The sequence below is a fragment of the Phalacrocorax aristotelis genome, chromosome 9 (assembly GCF_949628215.1).
Source record: "Phalacrocorax aristotelis chromosome 9, bGulAri2.1, whole genome shotgun sequence".
Classification (NCBI taxonomy): domain Eukaryota; kingdom Metazoa; phylum Chordata; class Aves; order Suliformes; family Phalacrocoracidae; genus Phalacrocorax; species Phalacrocorax aristotelis.
Genome location: NC_134284.1, coordinates 8,002,896 through 8,029,751, shown reverse-complemented (window position 1 = coordinate 8,029,751; position 26,856 = coordinate 8,002,896). Strand labels below are relative to the sequence as shown.

Below are 26,856 nucleotides of genomic sequence, written 5' to 3'. Positions count from 1 at the left end.
TCTGCCTACTCATTGGATCTCGAGTTCACTGTTTTACTCAGAAATCGTTATTTATTTATTTATTTATGTTAATAGCCAGTTATAATCGTGACTTATACTGTCTAGAAGCTGGAATTCTTTCATTGTTTTGAGGGAAATAGAGTTCTTGTCCTAAGATATTAGCAATAGAAGATTAATTCATTTAATGTAAAATGCAAATGTTATTTCTATGTCTGCTCAGCCTACTATTTAATTGATGAAACTACTTCTTAAAATTTCAAGCACACATGGGTTTTTTCTTCTGATGCTTACAGGAATTAGCGTGGAATTTCTCTGCTCTCCTCGATCAGATGCAGCAATGGAGAACATTATTGCCTGTTTACGTGCCCTACAGACACTCTTCGATGTTCCATGGCCGAGGTCTAAAATAGGTGGTGATCAGGTAATAACTTAATGATCAAAAGCCCCCCAGAATTAAGCCATAATTTTAGTTTGAACAGTATCTCTACTCTCTATTTTATATCCAGGAATCTTCAACACGTAAGTAGTAGGTGAATTATATGCTTTACCAAAATCCAAAGCTGTAGAGGGAGGAGAGAAAAAGAGCTCAACGTGCAACTTGTAAGAAGACAGTGAGGGGCAGAGCACTTGAGGACATTTCATCAGGAAGGAGTAGTTAGATGAGTAGAATGGGAGCCAGGTAAAGACAGAATTCCGGAACAAAACGTTATCATACTCTCTCTGTCAAGGGACAGGTCAGTTAATTCTGATGTAAATATTGAATATGATAAAAGGAAACTGGACAAAAGCAGTAGTATAAAAAAAAAGAAGGGCAAAACAAAAAAAAACCCCACAACACACCAGTGATCCTTAAAAGAAGAAGTAACTTCAAAATTCCTTTTTTTTGTCCCCCTTTAAATTAAGACCTTATACCATCCTGTGTGCCATGCAGTTGTCTAACACAAAAGTGATAAAGCCTGTGGACATACCCATATTCTGCTGACTTGGCTCTCTCTCCAAGGAAATGCATATACCGTAGGAGGGATACTATGTGTTATCCCCACTTTCAAGGGTTAAACAGCCATAAGATAAAGATTACTTGGGGTTTCTTTAGTTGTTTTAAGTGCTTTATCTCTAAATTACCATGATTGCTATTTTGTTGGGAGTATTGGGGGGGACTGCTGCTACTGGGAGCTAGATGTTGAAGAAAATGCCAGCTCCTCTGACTGGGTCAATTATACTGTTTTCCTCGGTGAGATTAATGGGAGTAATACCAATGGCTTTAGCACGTGTTAACAAGTTTCTAAAAATCCTGCATTAAAATGGGGATATATTAAAGATTTTTCTTACTGCAGGAGTTGGGCGTAGAGCTGCTGAATGTTTTGCATCGACTGATACTGACAAGAGAATCACCTGATATTCAGCTTGCTGCCCTTGAAGTGGTTCGTCTGATTCTTTTTGCAGCTCAGGAACATGTGAAGGAGAAGCGGAGAAGTGCAGAAGGTACTGTAATGTATGAGATGTTGAATAGATGTTAGCAGGGTTGGAGCAATTCTTTCTTTGAAAACTGGAATCTTGAAGGTGATATTCCAACATCCATCTTAACTGAAGTGTTTCACAGTTGGTGGCTAATCCTGGTTTACTTAAGTCAGTCCAGGTGACTGACATAAGAAATTGGGGTAGTATAATAGATACAGGTGCTTTTGGTGGTGACTAGAGGGCATGAAGTGAGGAGGAAAACTGGGGAAACTGCAGGTGGAATAATCTCCTGTGGTGTCAGGGAGGGATGAGTCTTAGTGAAAAGCTGGGATCAGCTGCAGCAGAGCAACAGAGAGACTCAGCGCACACAGCTGTTGTAAGTCAGACTCCACTAGTTACTCTGACTGTAACTTCCTAAAGTTCATTTTCTAAAAGAAAAACGTGAGAAGATTCAAAACAGTTGTATCAGGTGATATCATATTGGCATGGTGCCTCAACACATTGTACATCTAAATCAATTGCACGCACTTTTGCCTTTTGACAGTCAGTGCATAGTTTGCTTATTCTGAAGGATGGATGTTTGCCGGTAGGCCTTTGAATACATATGCATGTGTATATATACGTGTCAGGATGGTCACTTGGCGATGAAACAGTCTTAAGAAGTAAACTTTTTGGAAACAGGGTACACCTGCAGATTTCTGCCATATTTCTTCTTTTTGTTTTAGTTGATGATGGTGCCGCAGAAAAGGAAACGTTACCAGAATTTGGAGAAGGCAAAGATACAGGAGGACTGGTGCCTGGGAAATCATTAGTCTTTGCAACACTGGAGTTGTGTGTTTGTATTCTTGTCAGACAGCTTCCTCAGCTCAACCCTAAATTAACTTGTAGCCCTGCAGTTCAATCTGGAAAACATCTGTTATTGTCAGAAGATGGAATTAGACTGGTAGCAGCAGCATTAGTTATTCTCTCTGATGTTCCTGCAATCTGCTCTCCTGAAGGTATGCTGTTTCATCACAAGAAAAGATTAATGAAAGAACATTGGGCTCTTCTGAGCCCCCTTGTTATTACCTAATTTTCTCAGCTGGATAAATCTGGCAGCAAGTTTTGTTGATTTGCTTGTGACAATTTCCTGTTCTAATTATTTTTTTGATTGTCAGATTGCAAAACAAGTTACAGAACTGAAGCAATTAAAGGAGTAGTTTTTCTTTTCCTCCCACATGTAGCAGTGCAATTAATAGATTCATCTGTACAGGGAAGTATAAGATAGCTACATGATTGTATTCTACTTGAATTGTCTGTTCTGGAATTTATAATGCAGACATAAATTAAATTTAAAAGGGAAATGTATCATGTTACCTTTTAGTAAAAGCCATCATTTGAACATTAGGAAACCACTGCAGAGAGTCATGGTTATTTTTCTCAGATTCATTGACTTTTACCCATTTTCATTTTGGGTTCACTCCAGACTTGAAGATGGTTTGCCCCCTGCCACCCCCCAATATCATATTTATACATCTGATCTTTCAGTACTGTCACAGCCACACCTATAAACCATTTCTGCCCTACTCCTCTGCTGCCACCTTAGACGTCTGTGTTACACCTTATGCAGATTTTTGCATTTACCAGTCCTGGAAATTTCTTTCTTTTTTTTTTTTTTCCCATTAATTTATTCTCTGTTACAAAATTCTTTATTTGGGGGATAGCATACTCCAAATGGAACAGTAGGCAGTTCTTGCTGTCCTTGTAGGGTGATGATATGGTTTCTCTTTTCCATCTGCAGCTCATTATTTATCAGTTCAAAGCAAAAGGAAACAAACAGCATCACTTAGATCCGAGGGCAACTATCTTGTATGAAAAATAATCTGTGATTTTTCTTTTCTCCCTGTAGTTCTTTTTTTCTAGCTGTTAAAGTTATTCCACAAAACTAACAGCTTGCAGAATTAGACCAGATGGGATGTTTACACTAGAGAATTTAAGCATTTGTCAGGTGGCTAAAATGAGGAGCTTAAGCTTGCTTATACAGTTAGTTGAGTAAGGAAGCATCTCCAAAAGTCAACTCATATAATCAAAAAGAAGATAATTCCTATGTGGAATTGCATCATTTTTTTCCCCTTTAATAGGTAACTGAAGTTATAACCTGTGACTACCATGTCTCTTACTTCAGGCCCCGGTCATGATATGTATGCATAGTAACATTTTCAAATAAATGATGCTCCTGAACTGCATTTCCTACTGAATTTCAAGTCATTTTTCAGAGACTTGGCTGTTTAAAAATAGAAGGTAGATATCCTCAGGTTCAGAAAATACTTATGCATATCTATGTCAGAGACCCTCATTATTCAACTGGTCTCTCACAAACATCAGTATATTAAAATCCTTAAAACATAAGCAGTCTGATGATTAGGGAAGGACATATAAGCATATTAAGCCATATGCTTAACCCTGTGCTTTGCTGAATCAGAACATAAGATAGGAGCAACACATAAGTATGCAAGTTTCCAGATTGTCTCCAATATGTGTCAAATTCTGTGTTACTATTAGGTTCAAAGACATAAGAATATGCCAAGTTATTCCTGTGATTTTTTTTAAATAGTCTTTTATTCTGACAGGTCAACTGTCAGATTCTCAGGGAGAGATGAAGATCTGTTCAAGTAGGCTATGGGACAATCTGCTTTTCTCCTTAGGTGTCCACTTTTCTAAAATATTTGATAAAGCCTTTTATTATAAATCTGGGAATTTTTGTTATGCATTTTTAGTCTGCGATCCTCTTAAAAATCTTACTAAATTCTTGACTTTAGTGATTTCCTGGAGCAATGACATCCCTGGCTAACTACACAGCATGTGGGAGAAGTATTTCCTCTTATCAGTTTTGAAATTGCCCCATTAATTTCCTTCACTGCGTTGTCTTCATTGCAAAATATGCTTAGATGCTCATAATTTGTTTTCCATTATTCAGTACTTTGTGCACTTCCATAGCTTGTCCTCTTCTGCTCCTCAGTGGTTCTGATCATTCTGTTCTTGCTTTTCTCTGAACGTGATGTTATTCCACACTTCATATAATAAAAATATCAAAGAAAATATATACAGCGTTAATGTAAAAAGGGAAAAGTTTTAACTTCACTTAAGCAGTCTGACACCATGTTTGCAAGTTACGTGATATTTCAAATCTTCCTTCAAATTACCAGTGCCTCCATTCACATAGATGATTAAAAATGATAAATTATAAATAAAAAAGAGAATCCAAGAAAACTGCTACAATTTTTTTAATGTAAAAGGTACCTGAATTTTTTTAACCTCCATGAATTTAATTTGCTTTGTTTTGTAGGAAGTGTTTCAGTTCTTCCTACTATCTTGTACCTCATTGTTGGAGTACTTAAAGAAACTGCTGTGAAATTGCAAGATGGCCAGTTACCTTTGACAGTTGCTGCATCTCTGCAAGCTCTTAAAGGACTCCTGTCTTCTCCGATGGCTCGAGCAGAGAAGAGTCGGACTGCTTGGACTGATCTTCTACGTAGTGCTTTGGTCACAGTGCTTGACTGTTGGGATCAAGGTGAGCACAAATGTATGGTTTGTGTGTTTAAAAAACAAAACAAAACAAAAAATGTTTGGGTGAAAGGTTGTTTGGTTTTATTTAAATTTAATTAATGCACATCTTAAAAAACAACATCTTAGTCACGGGAGAATTAGTTGGCTACCAAGTACTGTTGAGACTGAAGTGCAGTCTTGTCCCTACAGTTCATATGAGAAGTCGTCATCCGTGAAGGTATAAATGTGGGAGCGCAGGCTTACCCCGTGTTATGTAATGCCACAGTGTAGTTACATGGTACGATGGAATCAACAGGAGTTATGGCTTCAGTGTACCGTTGGGCATAAAAGACAGCTGTGCTGCATGCAGGTTCTCCACAAAAAAATTAGTGCCTGTACTGAAGCAAAGACTATTAAAACAGTAGTTCAAGAAAAAAAAATTTTGTCTGAAAGTTGGTTTTCTGTGTGCTGCTGCTTCAACTTCCCAAGTTTGTTGTACTTTTATCACTCCTTACATTTAATCTCTAAGTTGTAATTTGTTGTTGGAACTTTGGTTTATAGTGCTGTTTTTTTAAGTTATAGCAAAATAATATAGAATATATGTTCTTAATGCAAATTTTATGTTGTTCTCAAAATAGGTTGTACCCTAATATGTCATACCAGCTCTTCAAAGATACTAATTGTATTTTATACAGAGGGGCAATGGAATGGGAGTATGCTGTTATTTCTGAATATGCATATAACGCCACTGAATTCCCATTTTGGCCTTGGCTTTTATTACAGTAAAAGTCCATATCAGTGCGTCACAGTATGTCATGTATTTAAAAAAAGAGATTCCTAAAGAAACGTAGACATTGGTACTTCTGTTCCACCTGTTGTAACACTTGAATTCATAGAATTACTTTTTAATGCATATCTAACAGAATGCTTTATTAATAGTAGATGGGCTTATCCAAGAACTTGATGAAGTTAGCCTGCTTACTGCTGTTACAGTATTTGTTATGTCAACCAGTCCAGAAGTTACTACCATAGAGTGCCTTCAGAATCGTTGTATTGAGAAGTTTAAAATAACGCTTGACTCAAAAGATCCTCTTGTAAGTACTGGTGAAGTTCTAAGAATATCAGTATCCTATTAAATTGTTTTTAGCTTATTTTCTTTTCATTTGTTTCACTTGTCCTGTGTGTTGATTCCAGTTAATTTTGTCCAGACTATATCTGTTGTATTTTAAAATACAGTTTGCACAAGTTATCAAGAACATGTCCAGCGGTGCATTTTATCATTTTTTTAATTCTGTATACAATTCTGGATTCCTATGATTTTATTGCATCAGACTCAGAGCTTTATACATTGATAAGTACACAACACAGTTGTGTAGTTTTTCAGGCTCCTGTTTCATTTTATTTGTTCATTTTATATTCAACACACAGGTACTGTCTTTTGCACAGGAAATCCCTCATCTGTGGGTCTTTGGGAGTTGGAGCAAGTACCACTACGTAACTTTCACAGTCAATAAGCATCAGCTCCTGGCCACTGCTGGAGGCAGCATATTGAATGCGATTAATGCTTTGTTCCAACCTAGTACAAATATTTTGACGTAGTTGCTTTAGATTGTAGTGCCACAATTCATCTGTTACTATTCTTCAGTGAAAAAAAACATGTATCAGGAAAAAAAAAGTATTTATTATCATTCTAAACACAAATGGCTTCCCTAGGAGCTGGACTTCCTCACTCTGAAAGCCCAGCTCTGAAATAACATTCATGAGATTTCATGTTTGACTGTGATAATTCACTGTAAATTGGTTTTCTTGCATCTTCTCTGTATATATTAATGTAGTAACAAAAAATGAAGCAAAGTTACCTTTACTACTAGCTCTAAGAAAGTACTTTTTGATATATTATATTAATGCATTTCTAGTATTATAAACTGATAGGAAATTGGGCATGCCAAATATGACTGCAAGGATATGGCAGTATGTATTTGCAAATTTTATCCAAGTGTTTAGGCATCGGAGCCTTTCAGAAATTATGTAGGAACTTGGCAGTTACAGTCCTAGTGACTTCCAGTGACATGCAAGCTAGTGCACCATTTGAGGCTTTTTAAAATTGTGCCTACATTTCGACAGAGAAGTGCTTACATTTTAGGCATCTATTTTCGGTGACCTGTATTTTTTGAAAAAAGAGTATATTTTCAAATCTGCACTACAGCGTAATCCTCACACAGAAATAATATTTTTTCCTTAACTCAAAAATGTAGGAAGATGTAGGACTCAGTGGAAAGAAACAGGAAGCATGGTCTAGTTTCTTTTAATAATTTGATTACAAGTTATAATGCTCCTATGAAGGATCATGCATTAGCAGCCTGCAACCTGATAAATTTTCAAGCTGTGAGACACATTTTCCCCCCTCCCTACAATTTGGTCTGATGGGCTGTGAGTTTTAAAACACTCTGATGTGTATTTTTAACACTTTGTAACTGCAAATTTGATTTTCCCTTTAGGTACAGTATAAGTGCTACCAGCTGCTGCACTCCATCTTTCAGCATCCAAACAAAACTGTGTCATATCCTTATATTCATTCTTTAGCACCATCCATTGTGGGAAAACTGCAGGAAGCAGAAAAAGCAAAACCTGAAAATGCTGCTGAACTTCAAGTCATTCAGGAGGGAATAAAGGTGGTTACAGCTCTTACAGCCACTGCTGAGGAAGAGCACCGTAAGTTACTTCCATTACTGGTATCCAGAGCATTAGACATTCTGAAAGTTGCTATAAGGAACAAATTAAAACAAAATGACCACTAGGAGTCCAGTCCTGAACACTAAATGCTAACAAAATCGCTAACAAGAATCTTTTTACTGTATAGTTCAAATAACATTTGCAGCTTTATAGTTTGTGTAAATGTTACCTTAGAGAAATACTTCTACTTAGAATTTGAAGCTGTTTCTTAAAAAGTGTGTGTTGAAGTTGTGTTTTCAATGTTTATAGGTCCTCATTTGGTGGCCTGCCTTCTTCCCATCCTTATTTCCTTTCTTCTGGATGAAAATGCCCTGTTTTCAGCTACAAACTCAGCAAAAAATCTACATGAGTTTGCTCTGCAAAATCTGATGCAGATCGGTCCACAGTACTCATCAGTTTTTAAAAAACTAATGGCTTCCTCTCCAACTATGAAAGCCAGGCTTGAGTCAGCTGTAAAAGGCAATCAAGAAAGCATAAAAGTGAAGACTGCTAAACACGCAAAGAATCCTGGGAAAAGTTCAAGCATTCAACTAAAGACCAATTTCCTTTAAAATCTCATATTGTCATTTTACACACTTGGATATCAACAGCAGAAAACGTCCCTTTTGATTTCTAATCAGAGTAGGACCGCTAGGAGCTCATCTCATATATTTCAGTTTGCACTGAAGTATTACAGAAAACTTTTAAGAGAAATCAAACCTCTAGATAACTTTCTGTTAGTGTAAGACTTCTTAAACATCTCTAAACACTATGAATAAACCTATCAGAGGTCATCTAATCTGTATTTTTGGATTATTTTGGACTAAAATATGAGAAACACACATGCCAATATTAATAATGTATAGTGAACTTTACCATAGATATATTTAGGAGCAGCACGCACTTAGCCATTAAGTAAAATTAATTTTGTTTTAAATCAATGTTTGTCAAAAATAAGTTACCCTGACTGGTTTTTTGGATTTAACTGGGACATAAATTTACTTGCAGCTTGTAATCTATCCTAATTACTAATTTAACACGCTGCGTCATTACGCAAACAGATTAAATATCCTTGTAAGCCTTATAATAGATTACTGTTGACCTCAAAAAATTCAACTCGGTAAAGGTAATATTGATAGCTTTAATCCTAATAACTTCTTGAGCTGGCCGAGATTTCACAAATGCTGTTAAATACAGCTCTACAATGCTTCTTCACCGAGGACTCCGTAGTGCTTTACAGAGTGGGACTACTACTATGCATATGTAAGTATTTGCAGGCTTGGTGCCTTGCTGCTTGACAGTCTCACTTTTCAGGATGTATACCTGTGTTAATTTTGTATTAGGCTGGCCAGGCAATTGCAGCTTATGTATCTTGTCCAGGATAGGACAGCAATTTTAATGTACTGTGCCTCAATTCAGACATCTGCTCTATCTGGATGTATGTTTCCTGATCTTTAAATGGTCAGTTATATATACATGTAACTCGCCTAAATTTGTCCATCTCTGCAATGAGATGGACATATTTGAAGTCAGCTTGTCTTGTGTCAAATAAAGTGCGATAAACTCATAAGGAGTATTTAAGTAACATTTTTATCAAGGAACATATTTTAATATAGAAAAATAACTATCAAAATTGCAACGGCTATAAAGTATTTTCTACATATAGCATAGTGACTTCTTTCTTAATACCAGTATTATCTAAACCAAACACTATCAAACTGAGGATAGGATTTCCTTCTTGAATCTAATTACTTAAAAAAACAAGAAGTGGGGAAAAAAAAAAAGATTTACAGAACTGAGAAACATACCGTGACTCAGGAAGTGTGATGTACTGTATTTTATTATAAGTTTTGTATATAAATATAATTGTAAATTGTACAGAATTAACCATTTGACCAAAGTTCTAGCAATTCATTTTTCTAATTTACATAAATAAAGCTAATTTTCTTCACTCAAGATTTGTCTTAGTCATCTTACCCAATAGCAGAGGAGCTCTAAGGGCTTCTGTAACAGAAGGGAAATGTTTGCATGCTACCACAAAGAAACTAATAAGAAATGTTTGGGCTCGATGCACCAAGGCCTGTGACTTGACATTGCTGAAGTGCATGAACTCTGGGAAGGTGGTTGAGAAGCCTTCCATCTTCCTTTGCTCCACCTCTTCTTTGCAGTCAAATCTGTAGTTGTTGGCTGAGTTGAAAGGGAGTTCCATTAAATTTGGCAATTAACTCATTTTTATCTCATTAGTAATTTTTTATCTCTCTATTTTTCCCTTCAAAGTTTACTGGGTACATTTCCTCCCCCCCTCTTTTTTTTTTTTTTCTTTCCCCAAGGCCACTTCTGGAAAACCAAAAAGATTCCTACGGGACTTCAAACTTTTGAATGAAACCCATGTCAAGTTTCCTGTCAAATTGGCCAAAAATACTGCTGAGAAAGTTGCAGTCTTATTTATTTACAATGAACTTGCATAAATCTCATTTTTCCTGAAGAGATGAGTAAGACCACAGGGCAGTTTTGGTTTTAATACCACTCTTCTTTTTTTTTAAGGCATCGCTTCGCATTCAAGCTCTCAACGTTTAGTCAAACAAAAAGAGCCAAACAGGCTTAGCCATAAACCAAAGTCTCACTTTTACTGCTCCTGCTCCCCTGTCCCGTGACTCCTTGCTGATCGTTTTTCTTGCCATTTCTTTACAAGCACCAGTACATTTTCTTCTAGTAAATTGTATTTGCAATGAAGCATGTGGCCTGCATACACATTTACTTCGTGTTTCCACTGTTTACTTAAAAGGTTTAATGTTGTTGTGTGACAAAAAGTCCTGCCTATGCCTAACCTTAAGTGTGTACATATATATTTTTTTATATATATGCATATATAAAAAAATATATATTTAAAAATGGGTACATCACAGAATGAAATATTTAAGGGCCATGAAAAAATTTATTGCAGGCAAATTTCTGTTGACTGCAATGAAACAGAATTAGTCAAAATCATGCAAAAGCATTGTACAGTTGGGATGTGGTTGCTTTTAATCGGACACAAAACTGTTGTAACACTCCAGCTGAATAAGCAGCATTTCTAATAGTCCTGCTCAGGCTGAGACTGATCGGGTATGTTCCAAGGTGCAGAAATCACCTTCAGGGGGAGTGATCTAGGATGGTCTGCTGGTTTGTCAGAAGTAATAGTAATACTACTTAGTGGGGACTGGGCAGCTAATGCAATGGAATTTCAGTATAGTTTTAAGCTGAGGTTAGATGTCTCTGTGGCAGTAACTGTGATGGCTCAGTGTGACAGTCTCCTCTAAAGCTTCATCCCTCATCTCACTGTTAGGTATAAACTTTTGTTTTGAGCTTCCTGAAATACAACTATTTTATCAGTAAAAAGCAAGTCAGAAGCTTTTCGCTACAAGACCATACTGTTTCCCAACCAACAGTGATTTAAATCAGTCAAGGCCTGTACTAATAAACTTCTCATGTTATCTTCCAGTTGAAAAATTTCACCAATGATACTTCAAGCAAGGCAAGAAAGCAAGGGGGGAAATCCTTAGAAAATTAACACTACTCGGTGTTTGAATAAAAAGAACATAAGGCAAGGGAGATTATTGCTCTACATCTTTGCAGTGTGGTGTCAAAAACCACAGATAGAGTTACTGCCTTGTGTCTTGAAAGTAGTGCTACTTGGCCAGCGCTCGGCAGCCCTGATCCTGTGGGCGTTCCTGGGCACTGCTTTTTGCACATGAGAAACCTGTGTGGCTTGATTGCACATTGACAAGTGAAGTTTTTCATTATGGCTTTATTTTATGAGATAGTTGTTGAGTCACAACCTCCGACCCTTAAAAATCAGCCAATAAAAGAAACTGTACTTTCATGCAGCCACAGATTTGTCCACAACACTGATCTGAGCAACATCGGAGCTGTTGTTTGATTGGACTCCAGTTCACTTACCTGAAGTATGTGACAAGCAGGTCGTTTTTACATATACTGCTCAAGCTGCTTCATGACAGTGGGCCATAGCTTCAAAGATGTAAAAGTTAAAAAGCATATTTTGCCAGATATGACATGCTTTACCTGCCTCTACATACTTTTTAGATAATGAGTACTGAAATTTATTATGTAGAATAAAATAAGCCAGCTGCATCTGATACATGATGTTGTCTGTGCTGTGCAAGAGAACACTAAAGACGCCAGTGCTACACCACCAACCTCTCCAAAATGTTGTATGGTTCTCATTTTGGTTTTGATGTACGGTTGCAGATTTCTGCTCCCCTCCCACCCCCCCCCCAAAAAAAAAAAAAAAAGGTTCTCTGGAGAATAAATGGTTTCTTACGTATAACAATGAAAGAGGAAGTGCCAACTAAATATAGCAAAAGGAGGGCTGAAGATTTTGTTTGAGAAACAGGTCAAAGCAAAAGCAGGCTGCCGAAACCTCCTGAAGTAATCTGGGATAGATTAATGCAAATTTACTCACTCTGCAGCTGAATATAAATTTTGCTTTATGGTCCCATTCCCAATTCCATAGTCCCCATCATCTGAAGTGCAGAATCAGATTCTAGAAGGTAGAATGTGGCATCAAATCCCTTTCCTCCGTGCTTGCACTTCAGGTGCTTAATGGTGGCGCTCGCAGGAGAGAACAAGTCGGGGCGATGGGTACCAGCTACAGCAGAACCTGCTCTCAGTGTGTATATTAGTACATGGGCCAACTTGTCCGGTTATTGCACAGAAAAATATGTCGTTTGTACATGTAAAGAAGTTTGCAGATGTTTCTAAAAGTTGCTGGTAAGATTGATAAAATCCTATTCTAACCTACTGCCTTATGAATTGCAATTGTCTAGCTTAAAACTGCATTTTTTTAAACCAGCGTTAATATTCATGTGTATGTGAATTATTTCACTGCCAATGAAATGCAATATAGAATTGCTGAGATTCCCAGTTGCTACTAGTGGGGGGTTTTTTATTTTAACCTTGTCTGGGGAAGACTTGATTTGATTTTATTTTTGTAAGCATTTTTTTTCTGTCTAGTGCCTCAGCTCTCAGTATCCTTTTCTGCAAGAAGAGGATAAGGTTCTGTATGAGACATGTTTTCAGTGGAAGTACAGGCCTCAGGGAGCCTGGAAACAACTTTGATTTATATCTAAAAATAGAAATGTTATGCAATTTGAAAATGCAACCTATCATTGTGAAGGCAAATGCTCCTAACCTCATCGTCTCTCATGTGAGGTTCCTGGCAAACACCATGAAAAAATTGTCACAGACGTATGTGTGCTTTAGAGGAAACAGGTACAAGGATAACTGGTTCAAGCTGTTGCCACCAAATATACCTGAAATTCAGTTAGAGGAGTAAAAGAATTTGCCTGCAGGAAAAAAACAGGTTTTCTTTATGGTACTTCTTCAACGATATTTATTAAATGAGCAAGGATGGGATGAAGAGGCGCAATGGAAGAGACAATGAGAGTAAATGTTTTTTCACCTCCTATCTGAGGCATGATGCAACCTAGTGTTCAGCTGCCAGGGAGACAAGTGACACAGTCATGTGGTCGGGGGAGGGTGAGATGGCGGGTGGGCTCTTTAGAGTCCTTATTCTTCCTAGTTCCCTTTTGAGGGCAACAAATCTGGGAATAATTTACTTTTGTAAAATGAGAATTCTCAAGCTGGTCGGAGAGAAGTTCTCAAAAGCGAGTGATCTTGAGTAGGAGCCACAGTCCATCCATAGTTCTAGGCTCTCTGAACCATACAGTAGGTATAGATAAATACAGACCCTCGGGGTTTAAAGGCTTGCAGCCTTCTATCCTGATTTTCCCTCATAGCCTTGGAGACATGGCAAAAAGGCCATAGCCCGATCCTGTAGATACAGGGAGGAAAGACAGTCAGTGGGCATGGTATGAACTACCAGAGTAGTTTTCCACATCTGAGGGCAGCTGAACCTAGGGAAGCTATGACTGAATACCTTTTTTTAACCCAAGCAGGCAATTTCCTACCTTTCTAGTAGGTTTCTTCAAGTACCTGCTCACACAGGTGCCTGTCCTGGGATCACACTGGACCATGCAACTACCATCGCTCAGGAATGCTAAGTTGTGTGTGTGTGTTTTTCAGCAACTGCCGGAGGCCTGGATCCGTGCTGAGACTGTTGGTGGTCATATGCGACTAGACTTAGTGGGTCAATCCAAATGATACCTAGAAGTGAACTCTTCTTCACATTGGTCTGTGCTATAATGCAAGCATGTCTCACCTTGATGTCCTTCAGAGCAGCAGTTGCTGAAGCCTCTCATCACGTGTATTTATCCATGCAGCCTCCCGCTCAGTTCTGAACCATGAACTGAAATTATTTAGGGGCAGCAGCAGTCATTCATAAAGACTCCTGGAGCTTTTCTCACCAAGACAGAAGAGGAAAGGCCGTTGGGTGTACTGGCGATAGAGCAGAGAGACCACAGAAGCAGATGTGGAAAATGAGATGACAACTGCAAAGCTTCTGTGAGCAGGAAAGGGACGAGGGAGCAGGGACTTACCTTCTTTGTCAAGCTTGAAGTGACAAGCACGGCGGCAACACCTCTGCATATGACAGACCACCTTTGTGTAGTTATGTGATTATTTTCTTCCACAATACAAAAATTTGCCAAAAACTTGCAGTGGCTTTGATACATCAGCGGGAGGAGACACAGCAGCTCACAAAGTGCCTGTGGAGACTGGCTGTTCCAGGCTGCGGTACATCTTGGCTGGATCAATTTTACAGCTGGGGGTCAGGATTCAAAACCGTATGCTTCACTGGCTTGTCCTGGACATTAACTAAAGGAATGGCTTTCAGTGCCGTAATTTACTCTTTCAGGAGGTAATGAATATATTAAGTGTCAGCGATTCTCTCCTGACTCTCTAGGTTTTGAAGCCATACCTAGACTACAGAGGATGCCCCCCCAAAAAATGAAGCTTTTTTACTTTTTTCATATCTGTGTATTTCTAGTAAGTGCAAGAACTGATGCGGGCAAGCAAGTGTTTAAAATCCAGTTCCTGTTCATGCTAATATCCCAGAACTATGTGCAACTCACTGTTATTGATCTTTTCTGGTTGTCTTCCTTACCTTCAGGTAGGCAACACCCAGCCGTGACTTGCTGAGTGACCTCTGCTGGGTGCAAGTGCTAGAGGGCAATATGCTCCAGACAGCGAACCAAGAGATTGCTGTGAAGCTGGGGCAGGCCAGTGGGAAAAGCAGCAGGAAAGGAGCAAATACAAAGGCTGCAAGGGAAGCAGCAGCATTCTTGAAGGATTATTTTGCAAGTCAAACAGCTGCTGAAGGATTAGGACAGGACAGAGAGGAAGGAAGGGGGTAGCAGGACAAGGGGCATGTGTGTGGGTAGTAGGAGAAGGAAGAGAAAATAATAATTAAATCAGTTACCTAGTTGACTCATTGCTTCAAGACAGCCTGTGTGAGATATCATAGCTTAATAGTTGACTGGAATCCTATAAAATATTTTACAAATGAAACTACTCTGATCTGTAAAGTTCACATTTTATGATACCTTAGCTTTGCTTGTTCTGTTTTGTACTGCCCATTATTTATCATCAGGAAAAAAAAAGAGACTGCAAATCATCCATGTAAATCAAAGCAAAACACTTTGTACTAGCAGCACAGGATGAGACAAGTTAATGACATTACTATAAAAAATAATGCAAAGTTTCTTGCATGAAATACTGTGAATCTATACCTGTTAGCAAAATATGCAAAGCAGCTGGATCACATTCTATTCAGTCTAAGTAAACCATTGAAAGAGTCACCGCAGTGACAGAAACTTCATCAGCAAGCACTGTTTGTTCCACACACAAAAAAGAAAATTATTAAATAATATGCAAAGTAGGAAGACAAGTTTGCAATGACGTTACTCATCAACTGCAACAGCAGACACCCGCTCTAGTTTCCATTGCCTTTTCAGTACTGGTTACAAGACCTGCGCCTATAGATGTTTTATGCTTTCAGTAAAAGATTTTGAAATTACTTATAAGTAATTGCAAGTGAACTGCAAAAATTTCACCACTGTTCTTAGATTAGGATTTTGACCTAAACCAGTGGGTAGTCTTTGGAAATGAAGAAATGGAGAGTGTTCAGAGGCCAGAAGGAACGCTGAGAGAAGTGGGAAGTGTTTGTCACTGTTCAGTGGCAGAGGAAGTTTTCTAGGGCAGGTAGATGGGACCAGCCTGTTCTTGCTGGTTCCGGGTTGTTGTGATCCCAGGGAACTGCCAACTGCCTGTAATTGCTGGTAACAGCTCAGTTCCTTCAGGGCAGGGAAGAGAGGGTAACTACCTTCAGCCTTTAATTATAGCTTGTTCTTACTCCCCAGTTCTGACCAAATGGAAGCTGCTGATAACCCAGTCTACACAAAGCAGGGCCTAAGAAGGGATCTGATTCTCAAAAGCACAAATAAATGTGCTTGTCACCCTTTTTGGGAGAGAGGGGAAATGGAAACAAATCGTGGAGGTGCCAGGGAAAACATTCTGTGAAGACTGAATATTGCCGTGCCCTTGTTTGTCCCCGCCGTCCCAACCCCACTTGAGAGGCTCTAATTATTCACAAAGTGCCAGCTTTATCGACCTTCAGAGACAATTTGAGGCCACATGGACTACTATCCTGCAAATAAGGTACTGTTGCAGAGGTTATCTGGTTAAGAAGGCCTAACAGTTGTTTGGTAGCAAACGCTTTCTAGAAATCAAAGCCTCTGAGTCCATTCACAGAGTTGTTCCACTGCAGAATGATGATTATGAAGTGGTTGAGCTTTTAAACTTTTCCCATTTATAAATCCAAGATTATTCTTTTTCTCAGCTGAACTACAATTCAGTCGCTGTTGACTGAATTCTGCTTCTGAGTACTGATTCTACTAACTAGATCACTAGAACTGGCAAATAAATTCTTAGCAATTAACATTGTAACAAGGAAGACAATATTTTGAAAACAAAATCATCACTAAAACCTCCAATATTTTAATAACAATTTGGCAACATTACTTGTCAAATTGTGAAATTTGGCTCTCACTAAATGGTGAAGTGTTTACATAAGCTAAGTGTAGGTAAGTTTTTTTTCCCTGGGTTGTTTCTGGTCTACGATCACACTACTCCACTTCTTGTTCAAAATAGATAAGAATCAAAAAGACAGATGGGGTACTTTGGTGAAAGGATGGTAATGAGATTAACTTAATCTTTTTACCTTTTCTCAAGTGTTTGTCATATCTGATCAGTCACTGATATTCTTTGGTTTTCAAGCTGAAGTTTGTGGAACTTAAGTATTGAAACAGACAAAAATGAGTTATCAATTTTTTTTTCATATAGGTCCACCACTTATTGCCCTCTTCAGACATCTTCTGGTCTAATCTGAACTTTGCCATGAGGTTGAGTATAAGGTTACCCTACAAAGAGCATTCTGATCCAATGGGTCTGAAAGCTGAAAGCAACAGCCTGAGCAACACTTAAGCACAAGTTAAATAAAATCCAAACATTCTGGTAGCCAAACTTTGATTTGAAATACCGGGATTTCATGGACTTTTAAGTTACTTTGCATGTAAACCTTAGTCCGGAGTGAAAATGGGAGAAAAGGAGGAAAAAAGTTTTGAACTTACTTCAAATCAGATTTAGATATGGCATCATTTCTGGGAAGGAAAAAAAAAAGAGGGCTAATTTTCGGAAATGTTATATCATTGTTATTTAAGTGGTTTAGTTTTTTTGGAGAAGTGTTTGCAGTGGCCTATCAGGTAGACGCAGGCTGCATTGCTATCCCCACCCCAGGCCCGAAGGTACTGTACGGACCCACTGAGCAATTATCCTGCTGGGAGAGGAGGGGAAGCTGAAGCTTGTGGGTTTGGTGGCAGAGGAAACCTGGTACGTAGGTGTGCCTGTGAGATGGGCTGGGCACTGTGGTTCTCCTGGCTTCCTCCTATCAGTTCTCCTTGATCTTAGTAAAAGAACTTTACACGTAGGATATGTCTGTCATTTGGAGGATGGAGGTTTGTTTGGAGGATGGAAAACCCAACAAAGTATTTTCTCCCTGTAAGTTATAATTTTGGAGAAGAACTATTTAAGGCACTGCAGGGACCAAACTGTGCTTCCTTAAAAACCTTTTAAACTCCTGTGAAAACTCTGCACCAGAGAGAGAGCTGGTGTTAGTGGTACAGTATGTGCTAAGAGAATGGGAAGCTCTTTCATGGGAGTGGTGGGGTAGGCGTTGCTCCCGTGCCAGAAATGCTCCACATATGACGTGAAAGGGCCTGAGGAAAAAAGGCATTTTATCGGTCAGGATTGGTCTTAGAGTGACTGCGCCAAATAGCTCTACCAATGGGTTGCCTGAAAGGAAACCCAGCAACATCACTGTGAAGTGATACTGAAGGTATAATTTTTGTTTACATAATTTCTACTAATAAAATTAATACAAATATTTCATCTCACTTGCCAGTCTTTTCTGTAACTATGTCTAAGGCCATCGGATAGAATCCTTGATGCCCTTTTCTAATGCAACTACTTATATCAAGATCAGTAGTCCAAGATATATAAGTTTTACATTATTTTATAGTCTGCTATTCTATGCCTTTATAAGTCACAACTCATACTGATAGGTCTGCTTTTAATATTCATTATTAGGTTTGCCTTTAGGCCTCATCTGTGATTTGTGCTTACTCTAACAGAGCTAAGCCAGGAAGTGTCTGTATGCACCAGTGCTGTGCCGGCTTCTCCCAGTTGCAAAAAAGTTGCTTAAATTTCATACAAAAGAGGGGTGGGGAATGAAACAAACCTGCAGTTAACACAAAGTCAGCACCACCTTATATAGAATTCAGCCATATTAATGACACACTAACCTAGGGTGCCTTTTTTTTTTTTTTAAGATAAATGTGTAAGGTACAATGCTAATGAGCTACCTTTTCATTAAAAGCAATGAACACAGATGTGAGGTAATCACAGAATCACAGAGTGGTAGGGGTTGGAAGGGACCTCTGGAGATCATCTTGTCCAACCCCCCTGCTTGAGCAGGCACACCCAGAGCAGGGGGCACAGGAACGTGTCCAGGCGGGGTTTGAACATCTCCAGGGAAGGGACCCCACAGCCTCTCTGGGCAGCCTGTGCCCCTGCTCTGGCACCCGCACAGGGAAGTTGTTCTTTCTCATATTGAGGTGGAACTTCCTGTGTTCCAACTTGTGCCCATTGCCCCTTGTCCTGTCATTGGGCACCACTGAAAAGAGCCTAGTCCCATCGTCCTGACACCCACCCTTTAGATATTTATAAGTATTGATAAGATGGTGATGGTGTTTTCACGTTCTCTTGCTTTGGAATGTCCCTATAAACAGTCAGGTGTTTTACAGATTGGAGTTGATAACTACACAAAGTCTCTTTATATTCCAAATCCTGCTGCACACCGGAAGCCAGCCATGTGGGCTGTCTAAAACTGCTGCGTCAGAGCAAATCATCCTATGATAGGTGTGGGTTAATGCTGGAAGACAGTAACGAGTCAGACATTTAGCTTATAGGACAGACAAAGTTGTGTATCACTTTACAGCTAAGAATGTTTTGATGCCTACATCTTCTAACCGTTTTAGGAGACATCAGTGTATCAGCCCCAGGATCCTGTTTCCTACCATAATTGTTAATCAAGGTAAAGAAGAAAAGCAGATGGGGCTACAATCTTGAAGTCTTTCTTTATATTTATTATTTAAAACAGGATATCCTGTTGCTACAGCATAGTTCTTGCTGAAGCATACATGGGGTGCCTGACCCTGAACACAGAAGTCTCAGCTTTCTTACCATGGGAGGAAGCCTCTGACTTTCAAGCGTGCTTTTGGGCTAACTTCTGCCCACAGTTACATGCACAAACACCTACTGATTTCATCGTGAATTTCATACATCAGCGGGGTACAATACTGTGATGGAGGACACAACTTACCTCTAAATGTTTGTCTTAAGCCTACTTCCTGAGATTATTTGCTTGAGATAACTTGCAAGTATATTTGCGTAAAACTTCTGTGGCCAGTAATTGGTTGTTTTTCCCAAAACATTGCTTATTCCTTTCCCATCAAATTATTTGTAATGCTAAATGTTGAGCAATCTTACCAGGCAGAGGTACCAGCCCTGCCTGTGAGACAGGACTGGATTCTGCCTTTGATTTGTTATCTAAGTTTCCCAACAGGGAAAGAAGCTCTGAGCTGGTGTGATGCTGGGAAGGCCAGCTCCCTTCTAGCAGTGCTCCTTTTTTTTTTCTGGCACCGGCACAGAATCCTTCCCTCTGGGTGAATCTTCCTTGTCTCGGTGGGTCACCCCGGGCCAGGAGATGCAGGCTAGCTTGCAGCTGTGATCCATATGGAGTGCAGATGCAGAACAGCTTCTGGTTTCCTCTTGGCTTTCTTTGCACAAGGAAGAGTTAGCTTGATATAGTTGGGAGACCACTAACATTTAGAAGTGGGGGTATGGGACTTCAGAGCTAAACTACTATGCAGCTTACCAGTATGGACTATGTTACTCTCTGACCTGCTTTGTAGACTTTGAATTTTCTGTTTACTGCAAACTCTGGGCTGGAGATGTCTTTTATCACACACGTACAGTGAGGCCTGAATTTCAGTTGGGACCTTGCAATATTTCAATATTAAAAATTCCTACCAATGACACTGATCCTCCACTATGAAATACTTGGGAATTGCTAGCATAATGTTCAGCAGCCCCAGGCTATTCCTTCTCTCCTCAGGGTCAGAGCAGGGACTGGGACATAGACTAATTGTTGTAGTCAAAGAGCTGTAATTATATACAAACATAATTGTACATTAAATGCAAAAATGACATACACAAGTATTTCTACCAAAAATAACTGCTGACATCATTAGGGCAACACACCTCTTACTACAGGAACACATTGTAAGCAGGTAACGTTTCTCTATCAGAATAACTCTGATGCTCCCTAAAAATTAGCTTGCAAGAGGCAATCTGAACACTGCTTCTCACTGAAAGACAAGCAGAAAGCCTACAAGTGCACCATCAGCTCCTTGTACTCTTTAAATCTGCAACTTGCTGCTCTTTAAATGAACAGATGAGATCTGCCACTGGATCTGTTGAACTTAATTCTACAGAAGGGAACTATTCTTCGTTCAAGAGCTATCTTATGACACAGACTCCACTGGATTAATCTTTTCCTGGAGATAGACTGGAATCCAAATGTCTAATTCAAGTGCTTCAGTGTCTGGGTCTCACCTTAAAATGCCAAGCCAGCTAAGAATCTTGTACAAAACTTTATATTTCTGGAGACTCAGTTTACCTAAACTCTTACAATAGGTGCTAGTATTTGAGCCAAATTGCCTGCTGGCCCAAACTGGAGAGGCCTTATTGACTTCAGTAGAACGGCATTTCTTTACAAAGATAATTTGGCCTGCTGATTTTAAGGCTGGCACTGTATGAAAAAAACTGGGTAGAGTACATTCTTGCTTTGATGCAGGCTCAGACACACAATACTTAGTCATTTTAATAAGTTACCTAGTGTCCACTGAGATCAGTGTTTACACAGAAATTTATACAGACAGCAAAAACCCCGATGAGCTAATGTTTTACAGTATAAAAATAAAACTCTATAACACAGAACCGATAGTAAAAGCATGTACGATATGCTTGTATAACAAAATAATGCTGGTGTCATACCATATATAGCTAAGAGTCAGTGCAATCAGGACACCAATATTAGAAGCTTAACTGCAGCAATTTGGGCTGGAATTAGATCGTAACTACTTTACAGCTAGCCTTGTTTTTTAAGAAATTGATACCAAGTGCACAAGAATTGAAATACAAAATTCTGTGCAGTAGTTGGAGTAATCCATGAGCTGTTCATGGAAACCCCATCTTACCAGCATAAGTCAATGGGTGTCCAAACAGTAAAATGTAGGGTACAACAAGAAAAATGAGTATGAATCATTTATCCTGTGCTACTCTCACACTCATCACGAGGATCGCTGAACTCCTATGGAGTTAAAACATAGGTGATGAAACTTTTCAAAAATAGGTTAATAGCCCTGCATTATATGCCTTGAGAAGTAAGCATAATTATAATTTTCCTTATGTTTGTGTTGGATAGTTAACTGAAAGCTCTTAGGCAAATGATTTTGTATTTATACCAATATACTCCCATGGCCACTTATTCTCCTACAAACATGCAGCTCTGCCACAAAGCTCTCTACTAGCAGATCAAAAAGATGATCAGGGGCTGGAGCATCTCCCGTATGAGGAAAAGCTGAGACACCTGGGTTTGTTCAGCCTGGAGAAGAGAAGACTGAGGGGGGATCTCATCAATACCTATAAATATCTAAAGGGTGGGTGTCAAGAGGATGGGGCCAGTCTCTTTTCAGTGGTGCCCAACGACAGGACAAGGGGCAACGGGCACAAGCTGGAGCACAGGAAGTTCCACCTCAATATGAGAAAGAACACTTCTTTCCTGTGCAGGTGCCAGAGCAGGGGCAGAGGCTGCCCAGAGAGGCTGTGGGGTCCCTTCCCTGGAGACATTCAAAACCCGCCTGGACATGTTCCTGTGCCCCCTGCTCTGGGGGTGCCTGCTCAAGCAGGGGGGGTTGGATGAGATGATCTCCAGAGGTCCCTTCCAACCCCTACCATTCTGTGATTCTGTGATTTTCTTTAATTGGCCTGGGTCACCGTTTAATATGTATTGAGCAAGGGTAATGTTTTGAGCCTTCATCACTGTACATCCACTTTTCTTCTTCTGCCAGAGGTGCTCTTTAATCCAATACAGCTTATTATAAGTACATTTGAGACATATGAGTTTCACATTCAAAATGCTCTGCTTCCAAGATATTTTCTAAACAGGAGTGTATTGATTTGTTTTTAATGTCCTGGAAAGGACTGTGTTTCTCATCCTTTTCCTTAAGTTCAACATAACAGAATGAATTTCAGGGCTTTGAGCTTTGGGGGTTATTTTTGCTCTTTTTTTAAAATACTTCTATTAAGGAAGTTCAAAAAAAGTAGGGTAGCAAAAAGAGAACTAAGAAAAGAGCAGGACACACACACACACCGCCAGCATAATTTACTGCATTCACTAGCCACAGGCAAAGAATGAAAAACAACCCTGTTGAAATTAAAAGTCCTTCGTCTCCCTTTGCAAAATCATTTTCCCATTTTCAGGCAGTTCTACTTAATAGAGTTTGTAGCCTGGGAATAAGTCCAAAGGTTACAGTGACGGTCAAATCCCAATACATGCACAGCGTGATCTTCATTTATCAATAAAAACTGATTAAGAGAAAATCAGGTACACATTTTACTACCTGTAATATATTCCTTAAGGAATGCGTATTCTTTCCTTGCAGGAATATAGACTTGAGGATCTGCAGAAACCTGGTTTCATTGCACTACTACAATTCTAATCAAAGTCATTTCATCACTTCTGACAAGGATTTAAGTTGTTTGAATGGCACCTTTCCTACAAACCAAAAAATCCAAGGCTTAATTAACCTTGCAGAATGCACAGATTGTCTTTCTGAATGAACAAACCATTAGTGAAGTACAGTACTTTCCCATTTTCCCTAAGAGCCGCCAGTGGGGCAAGAAAGTTTTCCTGTTTAATCAGTAAATGATACAATTTTTTGTTGTCTGTCTCATGTGCCCCAGGATAGTGCTAGCATTGAACTTTGCCATGCTTGACCATAATATTCTGTTGATTTTTCCTGGTTTGAATGAAGGATGTAGTTCTTTCCAGTTAGCAACTAATCCAGAAATTCAGGTTTTAGGAGCTTGAGACTTTTTCTTCTTTTTGCATGTCGAGACATTCAACAGTGGTGAATAGGGCATAATTTCATTACAAGAACAGTAAAAGGCATTAGTAAGCTTTTAAGTCTGTAAAAATTATATTCTTTCCAATAAAACTCTAAGTAGCTGGGGTTTTTTAATCCCAGAATATGAAAGAATCATTTGATTATTATGACACCTTCTTCTTATTGTAAGTCTCCTCAACAGCACAGATCATTGAATTTCATTTATAATACTTGACTGAAATTTTGGGAGCCATGTAAGATGCTTGGTAGGATTACATGTGGTTTACTCCCACAACCCGGGAGTAAAACTAGGAGGAACAAATCCCAAATCTTGATTAATCTTCTTCTGCTTCAGGAAATCATAACCTGGTCTGTGCCATTAGAAACAGTAAGAAATACCATGATCTGGGTCACTGATCCTTCCCTGCACTTGTCTTGGATTAAGATTTATTGCTGTTGCCTATCTTACTGGCAGATAGGCCACAGCTAGCAGCCTGAAATAGATAACTGTTGCCTAATTTCTGCCTCATTTTCCCTTTGGAAATCAAGGTGCAAGGGATAAAAGCGAGGGCAGGCTGTGATGATGGGTTACTTTATATTTGATGTCCAAGTAAGTGATATAGCTGAAGGTAAACTGAGGTAAAAGGATATATCAAGTAATAAGCAATATAAAGTTTACCCACTTCTCACTCCCCAGCCTGGAGCACCAAAAAAGTAGACTTCTACTTAAAAAAAAAACAAACCCGAACCAAAAAACAACAACAAAAAACCCCAAAACAAACAAAAAAAACCCACTTAGGTGAGTTTACTTAGAAACAAGCACTATACTGTCTATGATCTTGAACAATAATTTCAGAAAGAAGAAACCAGAGTATTTCCAGTTTTCTGAAAACCATGTTCTTCCGTACATCTCCATGTTCATTCACTCAGCTCTGAGGATAAGAACCTTCCAGGAAGTTGACACTCTGCTGAGGTGGAGTCCAAGAAGAGCGGTGACTCAGCCTTGTACCTCCATAAGCACCAGCCGCCTGCATGTCACTCACACATTTATCACGTCAGCGTTAGTCACGCGCTCGCCACATCAGCACGTGTCATTGCAACGCTCGGGCTCCCGGCGAGGCCACCTCTCACCCGGCGCCTGCCGCAGCAGATGGCGTAAGGCCGCGCATTGCCAACACGCCGCGCTGCGCGGCTGGCACAGCATTGCGCGGTGGTTGCCAGGGCTGCAAAAGCTGGCATGTGCTTTTGGAAAGTCGAGACGCTGACACTGTGTTTGCGCTCCCCGGGCTTGTGCGACAGTAAACTGGCTAAGAAGAGACCATGATAACATAGGAGGATTTAAATAAAAAAAAGCTTTTACCAACAGCATTTTATTTATGAAAAAATATGGTTTTTAGGAGAAAATATTTTTATCAATATACTTAAGAAGGGAATAAGTTTAAATAAGCCAAATTCTCTGAAACTAAACCTTGCCTGATACAGCAAGGAAGTTTCTGTAATATCTGACCTCCTTGCTCTGAAATGTGTAGTCAACATTAATTAACTTTAAAAGTATAACATTCATCAAGAAAATGAAATGTGTACGGAATTATTCATACTTCGTTTCTGGAGGAGTAGGAACTTTCAGTGTTTTCTACTTAGTTATTGTGGGGATGGCAGAGAAAAAAGTGTTAAAGCAAAAGGATAAAGAATCCATAAATACCCTAACGGTTTTATTTGGCTGGGCACAGCACTGGCCTTTAGCATAAACTACTCAATTAAATTTGTGGAGGTGTTCAGGGTCTGTTTATGTCACCCTCTGATCTATTTACTCTAGAGGAGTAATATTTTTGGAAACATCAACTTGGCATGTGTACCGAGGTGGGCAGCAGAGCTAACAAAAACATCAGTTAAACTAGGTTCTAGCTTCCGTATCAATTAAAAAGATACAGAGGAATCTGGGATTTCTCTTTTGTTTGAATTGTAGGTGTATTTTAGTTTGATTTTTGGCCAGAGTTTTGTATTCCCTCTAACAAAGGCCTGATCATTCCTATCTGAAGCTTACAATCTTTCATCATCATCACACAGTCACGCTGTGGCATCAACAGTACCCATGGCAGATTTTTCCTTCTCCTATCAACCAAAACCATATAGAAAACAGCAGCCTGGATATAATATAAAAGCAGTAATAAATGTTATTTTTCTTTGAGCTATAAGTGAAAACACATTTGGGTTTTTTTTCTGTCCCGAGAAGATTTTGCAAAATTCTAGCAAACGTTACTTCTTTTCAAACAGAATCAAATCCTTTTGGGAACACTTGCAATGTCTTCTTATCAAAGGGCTATCTCAAGTTGGGTGTCCTTTATGACACGTCTCAGGAGCTCTCTGCATCTGCAACCCTCTAACCCCTGACCCTTGCTACCCTCCATGGCATATTTCTCTGCTGTTCATGCGTCCCTGACATAGAATTATGCCAATAATTGTACTGATGTTTTCTCTTTTAAAGCCAGGTTTCCATTTTCAGGTGAACACGCAGCAAAAATGCTGGACACTGGTCAATATCACGCTCTACAAAGGTCAATCTACGCTGACCCTATGTGACCTAATTTCCAAAAGCATCCCCAGACATGTGTGGTCTGCTCAAGTGTAGTCATAAAGAGGAATTCTCTTTTATAGTATTACTTAAGACTTAATATAGTAACATGCCTCAACAACTCACAGTTCCACAAATACTAAGACATTTCTGACTCCAGCATTACTATCTTGCTTTTTATAAAGGGGAAAGAGAGACATGCAGTGATTAAGGGATTAGGCCATGGTCAGACATGAAGTGCATGTCCGCTGGTGCTAGAATTTAGGTCATTTTCTAACTGAGTTAATAATATATACATTGTGCAAGGATGGGGAACTGTAGTTGGTTTTGCAAGTTTCACACAATGCTCGGTGCCATTTTCTTTAAAGCAACTATGACAGTCGAGAGCCATTACTTGTCACTTCAGCACGTGGGATTCCTTGCCTTCCCCGTCTGGTGGCACTAATCCATGTGAACTCCTTCCCTCTCAATACGCTTAGGCCTAGCACTAACCAAATGACAGCCACAGGCTGGAAATCTGGGGGACCGAACAGAACTTTGTTTGTATGAAAATTCAAATGAAAGCAAGTAATTCCATAAAAATGGCTGATGCAGTTCTTATGTCTTTCTTATCGCTAATTGTACTCTTATTTGCTAGTGATTTCCTTCTTAAATATTAGAGGGCAGTCCTTTAGAAGAGGCAGCCTTTGCCTGTATCGGCGCTGTACACACAGGGAGTCTGAAACAGTAACTTGAGGGGTATCACTTGCTGTGATACATTTCAGTGGACTACCCTCTGACACCCACCAAAAACGATTTGAATGCCCAGTCAGCCCATAAAGGGGAAAAGATATTAATCAGACC

At 39.3% G+C, this 26,856-nt stretch overlaps 1 protein-coding gene across 12 annotated transcripts in view; it reads left to right on the top strand.

Moving 5' to 3' along the window:
* HEATR5A (HEAT repeat containing 5A) overlaps positions 1-9,651 on the top strand; it is a 69,669-nt gene extending 60,018 nt beyond the window's left edge. For 6 of the 12 annotated variants that reach the window (XM_075103303.1, XM_075103302.1, XM_075103301.1 and 3 more), the window contains 7 exons: positions 294-421; positions 1,335-1,482; positions 2,184-2,456; positions 4,784-5,008; positions 5,923-6,077; positions 7,482-7,695; positions 7,966-9,651. In XM_075103303.1, the coding sequence (XP_074959404.1) occupies positions 294-421; positions 1,335-1,482; positions 2,184-2,456; positions 4,784-5,008; positions 5,923-6,077; positions 7,482-7,695; positions 7,966-8,267 (1,445 nt within the window). In that variant the 3' untranslated portion in view covers positions 8,268-9,651. The remainder of the gene's footprint in view (positions 1-293; positions 422-1,334; positions 1,483-2,183; positions 2,457-4,783; positions 5,009-5,922; positions 6,078-7,481; positions 7,696-7,965) is intronic. The other 6 variants (XM_075103309.1, XM_075103308.1, XM_075103307.1 and 3 more) reach the window with 3 other exon arrangements.
* Positions 9,652-26,856: the final 17,205 nt, after the last annotated feature.